The sequence below is a fragment of the Belonocnema kinseyi genome, chromosome 1 (genome assembly GCF_010883055.1).
Source record: "Belonocnema kinseyi isolate 2016_QV_RU_SX_M_011 chromosome 1, B_treatae_v1, whole genome shotgun sequence".
Classification (NCBI taxonomy): Eukaryota; Metazoa; Arthropoda; class Insecta; order Hymenoptera; family Cynipidae; genus Belonocnema; species Belonocnema kinseyi.
This window is the reverse complement of record NC_046657.1, coordinates 80,496,597-80,510,574: the sequence shown is the minus strand read 5'-3', so window position 1 is coordinate 80,510,574 and position 13,978 is coordinate 80,496,597. Positions and strand designations below refer to the sequence as shown.

At 33.5% G+C, this 13,978-nt stretch overlaps 2 protein-coding genes across 3 annotated transcripts; both read left to right on the top strand.

Annotated features, from left to right (window-relative positions):
- The first annotated feature begins 637 nt into the window (after window positions 1-637).
- On the top strand, window positions 638-1,632 carry LOC117178360. The gene is made up of 2 exons (XM_033369789.1): window positions 638-713; window positions 884-1,632. The coding sequence occupies exon 2, from the start codon at window positions 1,126-1,128 to the stop codon at window positions 1,630-1,632; it is 507 nt and encodes a 168-aa protein (XP_033225680.1). The 5' UTR covers window positions 638-713; window positions 884-1,125.
- Window positions 1,633-3,219: 1,587 nt separating this feature from the next.
- On the top strand, window positions 3,220-6,983 carry LOC117172336. 2 transcript variants are annotated; one of them, XM_033360152.1, is made up of 8 exons: window positions 3,220-3,468; window positions 3,805-4,023; window positions 5,580-5,624; window positions 5,744-5,869; window positions 5,996-6,163; window positions 6,256-6,479; window positions 6,572-6,737; window positions 6,834-6,983. In XM_033360152.1, exons 1-8 carry the CDS (start codon window positions 3,351-3,353, stop codon window positions 6,950-6,952), a joined length of 1,185 nt encoding a protein of 394 aa, XP_033216043.1. In that variant the 5' UTR covers window positions 3,220-3,350; the 3' UTR covers window positions 6,953-6,983. The 2 variants fall into 2 exon arrangements, with proteins under 2 accessions (XP_033216043.1, XP_033216034.1); XM_033360143.1 differs by having other exon boundaries at window positions 5,717-5,869.
- Window positions 6,984-13,978: the final 6,995 nt, after the last annotated feature.

The window sequence follows — 13,978 nt, the reverse complement described above, 5'->3', positions numbered from 1 at the left end:
CACAATATGTTTTACAAAATGTTGAATATATTGAAGATGTGTAGTCAATATCAAATAAATCGCGCAATCACAGATTTTTTCCATATCTTTAATAAATTTCACTTGTTTCTAAAATATTTTAAAGAGATTATTCAGATATTAATATTATAAATGTTGAATTTCATACATTGCGAACTTAGTGACTTTTGAGGTTAGGGACGTCAAACTTTTTTTTCCTTTCAAACTCCCCGAAAATGATTTCCATTCCTAAAGTTGTACATCAACTTCCTGTCACAAATATACTTATTGATCTCTCTATTCTGTTCTTTTTTACACTCTTGGGTTGGTTGTGTTAAAAAAAAAAAATTTTAGTCGGCATGGATGAATTATTTTGTTCGAAAATTTCGTGGCTTAATATATTCAAATTTTTGGCAATCAAAAACGAAATTCATCAAAAATATTTCCCTTTCTGTTCTAAGATATGTTAAATAATAATAATAAGAAATTCATTACGATAAACATAATTGCGCGCATAAATCGATAATTGTAATGATAGTAATACCAAATAATTTTAGATGCCGACGACGAAAATGAAGGTAGAGAAGTTCCTGTGTTGCAAGCGGTTGGTGAGGAGGTAATCCGAGTAGAAATGGAACCAGAGAATTTTCAAGAAGTCTTAGAGTAAATTGAGAACCCTATTGCATTTGACTAATCTCCTAGTAACTCAGATTCAGGTAATAAACTAGATTTTTATTTGATATATTTTTTATCAACGGTAGTTGAAAAAGAAATTATGATTTTGAGTATGGAACGTTATTGTGTTTCACTAGTTTTTATATCGTATATTAAATTTTACAAAGTAAATCTTAAAAAAAAAATTATTAATCGTGTAATTTATTTCTAGATTCAGAAGAATCGAATAGTTCTACAGACTACGAAGATGGGTTTGAAGATGGAACTCTAGAAGTAGTGGAAGATGAGCCAAACAAAGTAAAACAACTTCGGGAATGGGCAAATACAAACGGAATAAAGCAAAATGATGTTGATCAACTTTTAAAAATACTACGGCGTAGACTTTTACCCGAATTACCGAAGTCCGCTAAGACCTTTTTAGGTACAAGTTCAGCAAAATATAATATTCGAGAAATGCAAGATGCAGATGGATCCGTTGGAGAATATGTATATTTTGGAATCAAAAAAGGACTTAAGGATTGCATTGATGTCAATGTATATTCCAAGGCTACAATATTCGTACAATTTAATGCTGATGGCGTCGCTTTAACGAAATCCGGAGAAAAAGGATTTTGGGTAATTTCAGCAAAAATTCTCTATAAGCCAGATATTTACAAGCCATTTCCTGTTGCCATTTACTGTGGGAACTCCAAACCGCTAAGTGTTGATGATTACTTGCGAGAGTTAATTCACGAACTCAATATTCTCCAGGCCAATGGCATTGTTATAGAAAATAAACTTTTTAATGTCAGAATCCATTGCTTCGTTTGTGACATGCCTGCTCGAACATTTTTGAAATGTACAAAAGGTCATGGCGGTTTTTACGCTTGTGAGAGGTGCGAAATTCATGGTATAAAGGCCGACAATGTAACAGAATATCCACTTATATATTGCGCTGAGAGAACCGACCAGAAATTTTGACTTCGAACGCAACCTGGTCATCATAAAGGTGTATCACCACTATTGCGAGTTCGACCACTGCTAAATATGATTTTTATTTTTGTTCTTGACTTCATGCATTTATTTTGTAAGGGCATCATGAAGCGACTTATGAATCGGTGGTTTGTAATTGCAGGGCGTGCGAAAGTTGGTCAGCAATTGAAGAACGAAGTTTCTAGAAGACTTTTAATGATTAAAAAATGCATTCCATGTGAATTTCAAAGAAAGACCCGCTCTTTAAAGTCACTTAATACATGGAAAGCGACAGAATTTCGGTTTATTTTGTTATATTGTGGTCCGATAATTCTATTGAATATTATAGACGTAAGCCGTATGAAAAACTTTTTACTGTTACACTTAGCTTGCAGAATATTGTGTAACGACAAGCTGATAAAAAAATACCATCAGCATGCGAAACTTTACTTGCAGAGATTTTTTTTGGGATTGAAAGAATTATACTCGAAAATGCAAGTGATGAACATGCATTGCGTAATTCATGCTGCTGATGATATAATATTCACGGGTTGTAACTTCAGTAGAATTTCTGCCTTCACATTTGAAAATTTCCTTGGGAAATTAGTCAATCTAATTCGCACACCGTTCCAACCGTTAGCTCAAGCTTGTCGCAGACTGCACGGATTGTTTACGATAGATCCCCTAAAACCACAAAAACCTTACCGAATTCAAATTCTAAAAGCCGTTGAAGACCAAGTGTTGAAATTGAGATATAAGCAATATATCGTAACAACTAAATCTCCTGACAATTTTGTAATGCTGCGAAACAAAAAATTGTTCAAAATTAAGAATATGAGACGTACACCAGATGGAGTAAAAATCGAGGGAAAAATTTGGAAGATGAAACCATCTCTGTTTCTATATCCTACTGACTCCAAATACTTGTGCATGTGGGAACTTCGTCCAAAAGCGCAAATCACATTATTTGATTACAATCTTACTGATGTAAAAGTAAAAATGATAAAACTTTCATTAAATTTAAGAGAAGGTGGAACGCGGCGAGTATTTAAAATCATCTATCGACTGTTCGTATTCGATTGTTAGCAATGAAGCTAGGTATCACTGTAAAGATAAATAATAGTGAAAAGTGCAAAATTAATTTTCAGCTTCAGAAGATTTACAGCAGTGTATTCGAGGAAGTATCGTCATTTTGAACACATGTAGTATTTATTCGAATAAAGCAAATGTTTTCGAGCTTCTAGAATTTTATATTTTCTAACATGAATAGTGAAAATACAGATTAACTTATACAAAATATGTAAGTCTTCGGATTGGTCACGTTATAGGTTAAATGCTTTTAGAATTTCTTGAACATAACCTCACTTTTTAAATTTTATTCTACGTACCCCATGTACGTTACAGTCAAACAAAAATCGTTCCAAAAGAATATTTAGAAGATTATAATTATACTATTTAATCTGATGTTTTCTTCTATATTGTTAAGGAAATTATGTTATGCTTTAAATTAAATAAATCATATTTTAGTATGTACTCTCACGGAAGTTATATTTAATAAAAAATGATCGTTTTAGTGTGAATAAAGGGAAATGAATTTAGAATTTGTTCGTACATTCCAATTGGTGGAATTTATTGAAAAAGGTCCTAAAAAGGTGAGACGTGTGGACTGTGTTCCAACCAAATGGATACGCTATAACAGCATTAAAAAAAAATATGTCTCAAAGTTAATGCCTCCACCGTACGACACCGATGAAACTAATGCAATTTTACATAAATTGGTTGAATGCGAGTTGGACGCACCAGATCATTGGCCGGAGTACACTATAAAGCTTGTTGGTGATGGACGTGAGTAATAATTAAATATTTTTTAAATTAAAATTTTATTTAAATTAAAAAAACGATGTGCTGTCTTAACCTTTCAAAAATACCATAAAAATTGGCATTCGAAATCATTTGTAATGATAATTGCCACATTAAAACCTAAAATCTAAATGGTCATTACCATTTTTTCAAAGTCGATAATTCTTGATATAAATTCTTGATTTTAATTCAAATAAAAGCCTAATATATAAGTGCTGATTACAATTTTTTTAAATCGATAATTCTTGATTTTTAATTCTAGATACATTTTATTGGATACTTTTGTCGTTCTTAAACTAACTTATTTTAACTTTAATACAGAAACTTATTATGAAGCAGTTAACATGTTAAAGAAGTTAAATACCCAAGAGTATATGTACAGCAGTGGATCCGAAATTCATTCAAAGGATAAAGCTGCTGCTGTCGCCAAGGAAATAAGAGCCAGAAAAAGCCTTCCGAACCTAAAATCGATTTTGGCTGTACCAACCCTTAAGAAAAATTTCGAGCCATGCAAGAAAATTTTACAAACATCTACTGAAGGTAATTATTGTCTGTTTTGAAGCATACTTAATATTCCTTATTCTAACTAAATCTTCAATATAAGATTCAAACAAATTGTCTGGTAATTCTAAAAAAATATGTAGTGCTAAACATTATTTTGTACTGGAATTTTCCGATACTTTCTTCTTTTTATATGTATTCTATGGTGATCCAAAAAAACGCTTTTCTAGCTACAGGGAAAGACCCCCCCCCCCCCAAATTTCCATTTCCGAAGAAAGAAAATCCGTATTTTTTCCGAAATTCGAATATTAACACGTGCCACCGGGCACCTCAAACCCCCATTTAATTAACATGGGGAAATTTGTATTTTTCGCAAAATTGAACTCATGTTCCAGGGTTTCATCGAAACGTGTCAAGTTTTTTTAGGGATTTAAGAGGAATGTCTACGAAATAAAATCATACTATTAAATTTCATTTCCAAACCACACCCACCCTCCCCGCAACGCTCCAATAGGACCCAAAAATAAAAATAAAACAACATTTTTACGTATTATTGTTGTTTTTTAGCAACTTCCGTCGTATTTTTCATACAAATAATTACAAACGGACAATTTTAATATTAACCATGAGTTTTAAACAATTTCCAATTGCTTAAACATATGTAAATTTCTTAAGCAATTATTTATTCTCAAAAAATATATTAATAATCGTATTTTCTTATTGAAATGTAATTGTTTGTCTTTGTTTGGAGCAGTACATTTTTCTAAAAACATTATGTAATCATTTAAATAATTATCTATTGTCTACTTTCAAAATTGCTAAAAACTGAGCCAGATGTATCAATTTTCTTTTTAAATTTGTATCCTATGCTACTTTTTGTTGAATATTTACATAATTTTGATACATTTCTTTTAATCTTTAATAAATCTCTATTTGTTTAAACAGCATTCATTTGCTCCAGCAGTTTTTTTCTATAACTAAAAAATGCAATAAAATAGAACACATATAATTATGTTTCTTATTGTATAATGTATAGAAAGAATAAATTCACCACTTTTAATTATTTAAACAGATAATTTGTTTAAATAATTAGTTTCCCAAAAAGACTTTAAAAATCGTAATTAATTATATGTCTTCTATTTTATTTCATTTTTTTAGTTATCGAAAAATAACTGTTTAATCATGGAAACTTTTTTTGGGGGAAGGTATCTACCCTCTAGAGTACGAAAAAATTTTCAACGCATGTTTGAACCACTCTAATGTACACAGAGAGAAATACTTTCGAATCTATAGAATGTGATATTACTATCTGTCAAAATCAGATGCTATAGCTTTTAAGCAGTATGCTCTGGAATTTACAGCATCACCGTTCAATCAAAATCTACTATATTTCTATTAAAGTTCTCCAAGTTTAATCAAGAGTGACAATGAAAATTCTATAGTATATTATTTTTAATCAATAGCATCTACTTTTGGCAGATCGCAATAGCGTATGCTATATTTGTAGATTCAAAAGTATTTTTTTCCTAATGTATTAATATTCTATATGGAATTGTTGATAATATTATGGTCTAATAAGATAATGTATTTTTCAGGCAACAGTGTTGATCCATTATTTTTAAATGAAGAGTTTGACACCGGTAAAGACTTTAAGACTAATAAGTTTTTAACCTGTGTTTAAAACATAAATAAATATTGCCATTTTACGTTTTATAAATAAAATTTTTTGCAGATAACGATTCTGTTGATGCCTTTCAAGACAGCGCATCCTTGCTCGAGGTTACCAAAAAACCAGAACTGGCAAAGTCTAGAGACAAAGAAGAACAGTTATCTATAGCAGGCAGCATTGATGATTATAAGAGAAAGAGGCAATCTAGCACTGGAGGTAAGTCACGTACCTATTGACAAGCTACTAAATACTTTTTTGTCAATTGACTGTTTTGTAATGCATATGTATAAAATTACACTTCGCTTTAAATGTGATCACTGAATTTGTTTGCTACTTTTGTAGAAAGTTCAACTGACTTTGATTCGATTCATAACTCGTTCGAAGTGAACGACAATAAAATCCAGTCAAAAATGAAGGAAAAGGGAGGCATCAAAGGTTTTCCAGCAAAAAATCGACCAAAAATGAAATTAGTAGCCGAAAATAAATCTTCGGATAACGCTGATAAAAAATGTAAGGATACAGTTATTTTTTTATTTCCCAAAATTACTACATGAAATACAATTTTTCTAACCATGATTGTTTTTTATTTTTTTATTTAGAAGACTTGCTGATAAGGGAAATTAGGGGTTTGAGGGCTGAAATTAGAGAATTACAGGCTAATCAAGTCTCTCTGATGAATATGTTCGAGGCTGTCTCCTGTACAAACTACGTCCCAAAGAAATCATTTGCAGAAGAATACAGTTTGACATTGCCATTTAATACATTGCAGGAATTTGCAGACTTTGACAATCGATTAGCAACGGATGAAAAGTGTTGCAAAGAATTCGTAAGTTTTCTTTTTTATGCTACAATTAGTTTTACTTTACATGAAAATAATTTTTCAATAGCGAGATGTATTTTTCTTTTTTGAAATTATAGAAAGGTTCACTGGCGTTATCTTTTGATAAAAAAATCATGCACAAGACAGTTAACAAAATTTTTAAGAAATATTTCTCCAAAAATGTAAGCAGCCAGTTCACAGCTGTAAAAAGAGTCGCAACAAAACTAGTTTTTAAAGAATACCACATGTGCAAATGTATTATCGGTAAGTAAATCAATAGAATTTGTGAAATTTTTATTCAATGAACGATTTTTTCTTTTTTTTCAACTAATTAAAAAAAAATTTCTGATGTACTTGCAGAGAAATATAAATGTTCAGAGGAGGAAGTTATTTCTGACATCAGCACTGTTTTGAGTAATGTTAAGGACTGGGACGGAGGCAGAAAACTCAGACTAAGCGCAACACTAGCATCGAACTGAGTGAAATTATCGCATATCCAGTTCTCGTTTATATGTACTCGTAAAAAATCATGCATTAATGAAATAAAATGCAATTTTTAAGCCAACTATTTATTGTTATTTAAAAAAATCTATATATTTTTCTATTGATAAAAATAAAAAATTTAAAGGGCCCAGATCTGCGCCAGATCAGGCCCCCATTTTTCGGCCCAGATCGGGGCCCTATCGGGCAGGGCGTTTCATTTCCGGTCTGACGCTAGACAGATTACCCTATCGGGGACACATTTTTCCCGATGGGGGCCCGACCGGCGCCCCACTAAAATTTCTGCACGGGATGTTGTCAAATCCTGTACTTTTATTTTCCTTCATTTTTTTACAAAGCAGTTTCTTGCTTCCTTCAAAGTCGTTTTGTATTTTCTTCTCTTCTTCTGCTCTAATTTTATCTTTACTTTCCTTAATTAATCGTTTGAGTATTCTTTTTTTGTGTCTGTAATCATTTATACGTCTATTTGTTTCCTCATCGCTAAGACCTGAGATGTTGCGATGGGCAGCCTGAATTTCATCATTCCACCACGCATGGCCAGACGTTCTTCCTACAACCGCGGTACCACACACTTCGATCGCACACCTAACAATGATATCCCAGAACTTAATCCATGTGCCCTCTATATCTTTGTTGTATATAAGCGCCTCCCAGGTTGCCTTATCTACAGGGTGTCTAAAAAGTCCCGGGACGGTTGGATATTTCCTCAGGTAAAATATTTTTTAAAAAAGTGAAGGTAATTCCTGAAGTAAATTTCAACGAGGAATTCAATGGTGACCTTCATTTTGACCTTGAAGTTGACCTTCATGGCTTTTTGAAGGTCAACTTTGTTTTTTTAAATAAAAAACCCCTTTTTACATCTGCAATCGATAGAGCGAAAAATTCTACGTTCAGGTATGTACCCAAGTCATAGGTCAATAGGTCAAAAAGATAGGTTCAAGGTCAGTTAGAGGTTATTTGAAATTAACAAAGTTTTTCAAGAGGTCAGTGCAATTCCCGAAGTAAATTTCAACGAGAAATTCATTGGTGAGCTCTGTATTTATCTTGGTGATGATCGTCAAGGTTTTTTCAAGGTTTTTTTAAGCAGTTTACGTTTAGCATTACCCAGGAACAACGACGTGGACGTAGTAAATTCTGTTCCCTTTAGATCGCTTGATTAGCGTGAGTCCCCTTGCCTCTCACGCTTCAGTGAAGATGTTCGAACTGAAAGCCTTGAGCTTCTTGACAAAAAGCTATGCGATTGTAAAAATGAGTTACAGCATTGCGAATCATCTCCCTATCAATCAAAGTAGCCTGTTGCAGAATCCGATTCTGCAATTCGTCTAAGCTTTGCGGTTGCGTTGAGTATACTTTGCTCTTTAAATAACCCCAAAGAAAATAGTCGAGAGGCGTCGGATCAGGAGTTATAGCAGGCCACTCGATTTTTACCCCTTCTTCCAATCCACCTTTGAGGGAACTGAGTATCCAAATATGCTCGAATCTCCCTACCGTAATGAGCCGCTGCTCCGTCCTGCTAGAACCAAATATTTTGAAAATTATCGCCTGTAATCTCCCTTATTCTTGGTACAATTTGGTTTCTGAGAAGCTCTTCATATGCACGGGCATTGAGATTACTATCGATGAAGAAAGGGCCTATCAATGTATCGTTCAAGATACCGACCCAAACATTAATCTTTTGTGGATATTTTGTGTGACTCTCCAACATCCAATCAGGATTTGTGTTGGACCAATATCTACAATTTTGCCTGTTAACTTCACATTTTAAAGTGAAAGTAGATTCATCTGAAAATACTATATTGTACAAGAAAAGAGGATCTCTGTCAATTCTGTCCATTATAATTTCACAAAATTCAACCCGACGATCAGGATCGTCTTCATTGAGTTCTTGTACCAGATGAACTTTGTAAGGGTGGAAATAAATGCTTTTTAAAATATTTCGCACTGTCTCAGGAGCAACGTCACGCTCATCACTAGCTTGACGTAAACTAAGGTGAGGGTTTTCAACAAATGCTTGGGCTATGTCCATCTGCATCTCCTCAGATCCTGCAGATTTTGGCCGACCAGTTCTCTGAAGGACCTTGATAGATCCATGATTCATAAAGCGCCTTACAGTTTTTTCAATTGTTGATTTTGAGACAGGATTTAACCTTTCTCCATTACGAAAAGTGCGATTAAAAAGTAAATGAACTTGATCATAAGATCGAACTCGATCTCCCCAACTACGCATCATTAATACAGATACCCTCTCTCGTTCCGAAAGTTTAGCTTGCGCCATAATAATCTTTTAGCGAAAGATAGTAAGTATGTACTCGTAATACGTAAATTTAGTTTCGATTCGTAATATTCGTATGGAAAAACGGTATAGGACTTATGGTATCGCCTTAGGTATTGACTTAGTTATCGAAAAGCGGTATAGGACTGTATAACTCTTCGGAGAGGAACCGAACTCTCACCAGAACACCTGGAACTTTTATTGAAAAATTTCTTTATGATTTTAGAATATTCAAAACGCTGTAACCAAGATCAATACAGAGCACACCAATGAATTTCTCGTTGAATTTTACTTCAGGAATACACTGACTTCTTGGAAAACTTTGTTAATTTCAAATAACGTATAAATGACCTTGACCGTTACAATTGGCCTATGACTTGGGTACGTATCTGAACGAATTTTCCGCTCTATCGATTGCAGATGTAAAAAGGGGGTTTCCATTTTAAAAAACAAAGTTGACCTTCAAAAAGCCACGAAGGTCAACTTCAAGGTCAAAATGAAGGTCACAATTGTCCCGGGACTTTTTAGACACCATGTTAATTTGATTATTTGGTTGAAAATTGAACTATTGTAGTGGAAATATGATATTTTTTGGTAAAAAATCACAACTGTTTGGTCGAACATTAATCTGTTTTGCTTGAGGCTTCAACTTTTTTTCAAAAATTGCAATTTTTTGTTTGAATTAATATTTTTATGGTTTAAAATTAAAATTGTTCTTGTTAAAATATTAACTAATAGAAACTAATATAAAATATTATTTTTCATTCATTCATCGTTTTGTTTGAGAAGCCTTTTTCTCGAAATTTTAAAAATGATTTTTTCCTCAAAAATGTATTTATTTTTAACTGAAAATTGAGCCATTCCATTTTTGTGGAATATTGATCATTTCGGATTGAAATATAAGTTTTTCATTGAACCTTAAAATGTTTTTTGTTGGAAATATCAACTAAATTGTAATATTACACTTTTTGTTGAGAATGATTATTTTTTTCGAAGATTCCTCAAAATTTATATTTTAGAATTGAAAGCTCATGTTTTTTGTTGAAAATTCATATATTTTGGTAGAACATTCACTCTTTTGGGTTGAAAATTCAATTATTTCTTTTTTATTCATAATGTGTCCCCTAAGGGTTTACATTACATCCATTCCTTACAATCTTTCCGTTTAAATCTATATTTTTTCACAATCTTATCCTTTCTATATATACAATTATTTACAATTATTTACATAAAGTCTTATATCTAGTTCCTCATTTCTATTTCCTGCGATAGCGCACTTTAGGACTTATTAGCAAGCGAGTGAACGAGCGAACGAAAGCGAGAGTGTAAGCGAAAGAGAGCATGAGAACGCACACGCATCTTAGTCTACTTAACTTTTACTTTACCATTACTTACAATTTTCACGCTTCTAATCTAAGCGACTTCCGTTTCCTTTTTCTTTCACTTTTTTGTACCACCATTTACCTTTTTCACGTGCATTCTTTCATTCTCCCTCATTCGCTCCTCTAGCACCCTCCAACTCCCTCAACCATTCTTCTCCTAATCCATCTTCCCCTAGAATCTTAACCACATTTTCTTGCCAGCTTCCTTTATCTTCCATTCATCTCCTACATCCTTCCCATACATGCTCCCATTTTCCTCCTCCCACTCACATATTCTACACATTCTGTTCTCTTCTTTTTCCCAGTACATCCCCTCCCTTACCTCGTTTTCCAGTCTAAATCTTGCTATTCTGGTCCACCTTCTCTCTCCCAATCCCTTTTCTAAATACTTTAGCACCCCTTCCTTTTTTATCATCTTATACCATTTATTGTATTTTGAATTTTGATTCCTCAATCCTCAATCGCCCCCCCCCCCATCTTTCTATTAATTGTCTTTCCCTCTCCCTTTTTCCAATTCTTCATAGTTTACTCCAGTCCCGTCTTCTATTTCTCTATCATTAAAGAACTCTCTCCTTTCTTCTTCCCACCTCGTTAATTCGATCGCCAATCCTCTTCTCTCTTCTACCTCCATCAAACACTTTCTCGCCAACTCCCCTCCCTTTCCCTCCCTCAGCTTTGTCTCAAATTTCCATGCCCTCTTACCCGCTCTAATACTTAACTTATCCCTTTGCGCTTCTTCTCTCACCATATATCCTGGCGTCCTACAGTCTGCCCCTAGTGTCCACCTTATAAACCTTTCTTGTAAACTTTCAATCTCTCTCCTTTCTTTCCATCCCCATATCTCGGCTCCATAACCTAAAACCGGCCATACCAGCGTATCAAATAACCACATTCTCCTTCTCCAATTTTTTTTTAACCTTCGTTTTCCTACTCCCCATATCTGTTTCATTACCCCTGCTGCCTTTTTTTTATCCTTTCCCTTACATGAGCTGTATGATCTCCATTCGTCTGCAAGATATATCCCAACTATTTATACTCTTTGACTTCTTCTAACTTTATTCCTTTCCATCTCCCTGTCCATTCTTTCTTCCTTCCCCCTCCTTTTCTAAACATCATTATCTTTGTCTTGTCTACATTTACATTCAGCTTTTTCCCATCTAAGTATTTCTCTAATCCTGTAATTAATCCCGCTATCCCTTCTTCATCCTTTGCCATCAACACTATGTCGTCGGCGTATGCCAGTGTATATATCTTTTCCTTCCCTATCTTAACTCCTCCCCAATCCTTTCTCCTCATTTCTTCTTCCAAGTCTGATATTAATAAATTAAATAAAAGTGGGCTCAGAGGACACCCTTGTCTCACACCTCTCACCAACAAGAAACTATCTCCTACTTGCTCTCCTACCTTTACCCTGCTTCTTGTCTCTCTAAAAATTTCTGATACTCTCTTTATTAATTCCTCTCTTATCCCCTTCTTTATCATAACTTTTTCCATTTCTCCTCGATTTAATGAGTCAAACGCCGCCTTTAAGTCCACGAACATTGCTATCATTGCCCCTTTTTCCCTTTTAATTCTCTTATTTACCAGATAGTTCAGAACATATATGTTGTCCATTACCCCCATTCCTTTTCTAAACCCTGTCTGATTCGGTGACTCGATCTTTTTTTCTTCAACTGCTATCTTCAATCTCTACGACAAAATAGTTACATATACCTTATACAGTGTTGGCATCAACGTCACCCCCTATAATCTTTAACCTCCTCTCCCTTGCCTTTCTTTACTATTGGTATAACTACTCCTTCTTTCCATAACTCTGGCCACCCCTCTCCTCTTCATACTCTATTATACATTATCCATGCCCATTCCTCTAGTTCCTCCCCTCCATATTTCCATACTTCATTTGGAATCTCATCTCTACCAGGTGCCTTTCCATCCTTCATTATTTCTAAAACTTTAAATATTTCTTCCATTGAAACTTCCTCTTCCTCCTCTGTTTCTCTACCATATTTTCCTCCCTTTACAACTTTTCTCTCTGCTCCTCCTAGCAAATCCAAAAAATATTTCTTCCATTCTATCATTTCAATATCTTGGTTTACTCTTTTTCTTCTTTTTCTTTCTCTAATTACTACCTTCCATACCTCTTCTTCCGTCCTAGCCTTCTCCCCCTCTTCCTCACACGTTTTATTCTCTTCCTCTTTCTTTTGATAACACAACTCAGTATACCCTTTCTTTTTTTCCCTATATTCTTCCCATTACTTTTTTCTTTTCTCCACTTTCTTAATTCCTTTCTGACCTCCTTTTTTTTCTCTTTGAAGTCCTCATCCCACTCACTTCTATTCCCCCCTTTACTAACTTCATTATTGTTTGTGCACTTTAATCCTATTTTTATTTCATCTATCATTTTTTCCATCTCCTCGTCCACATTTTCCTCTCCCATTTGATTTAATTTTAAAAATCTATTTTTATAATTGAAAATTTAATTCTTTTTTGTGTGGAGAATTTAGCTTTTTACATTCTCATCATTTATGATTGAGAAAGTATTAGAATTGTCGGAAATTTGACATCACACTTTTTCAATGGATCTCCACGTTTCGAGACCCCCTGAATCCGAAAATCAGGTTTTCATGATGGCGTCTGTCTGTCCGTTAGTCCGTAAACACGATAACTCTCGAAAAAATAAACGAATCAAATCCATCTTTGGCATACTTTTTCTAGGTCCTAAAAGAAAGGACGAGTTCGTTAACCAGCCATTTTTGATAAAAATTCAAAAAGTGAGCGCATTTTGAAAATTTTTGAGAATACTTTTTTCTGAATTTGAAAATTCTATGTACGGATATTTATATTATTGAAAAGAGCAAACAATTTATCCTTATGACTTTTTTCGATAGAAAAAAAATTCTCAGAGTAATAGCAGTTTCAAAATTTTTTTAATCAACCGAAAATCAAAATTTGAAGCCGAAAAACGTACGATATGAAAAAAGGTCAAGAGAAGAAAAACATTTCTTTTTGAAGTCTCTACAAGATTATCATAAACAATTTTTGGATTTTCTTCAAAAATAGAAAATTCAAATTTTGATTGCACAAAAAATAATGGAAAATAAAAAATTCCATTTTGTGGACAAATTATGTAGGATACAAAAAAAGATGAATTAACAAAAATGGTTATCCCAAAAAAGATCTACAATTTCGTTAAGAATCACTTCTTGACAGGACGCGTACTTTTTGTTTTATTCGTGAAAAATAACGTTGAAAAAAGTAAAATAAAAAAAAATGTGTGGAAAAACGACGAAAGTTACGAGAAAAAAAATGCAACAAAACCTGTTTACAAATGTCTGTCGGAAATCGAGCGC

Coding starts and splice junctions, on each gene's coding strand:
- LOC117178360 (XM_033369789.1), top strand. CDS start 1,126: ATGCAAGATGCAGATGGATCCGTTGGAGAATATGTATATTTTGGAATC.
- LOC117172336 (XM_033360143.1), top strand. CDS start 3,351: ATGCCTCCACCGTACGACACCGATGAAACTAATGCAATTTTACATAAA. Junction 3,469..3,804: donor AAAGCTTGTTGGTGATGGAC/GTGAGTAATAAT, acceptor ACTTTAATACAG/AAACTTATTATGAAGCAGTT. Junction 5,870..5,995: donor GAGGCAATCTAGCACTGGAG/GTAAGTCACGTA, acceptor CTACTTTTGTAG/AAAGTTCAACTGACTTTGAT.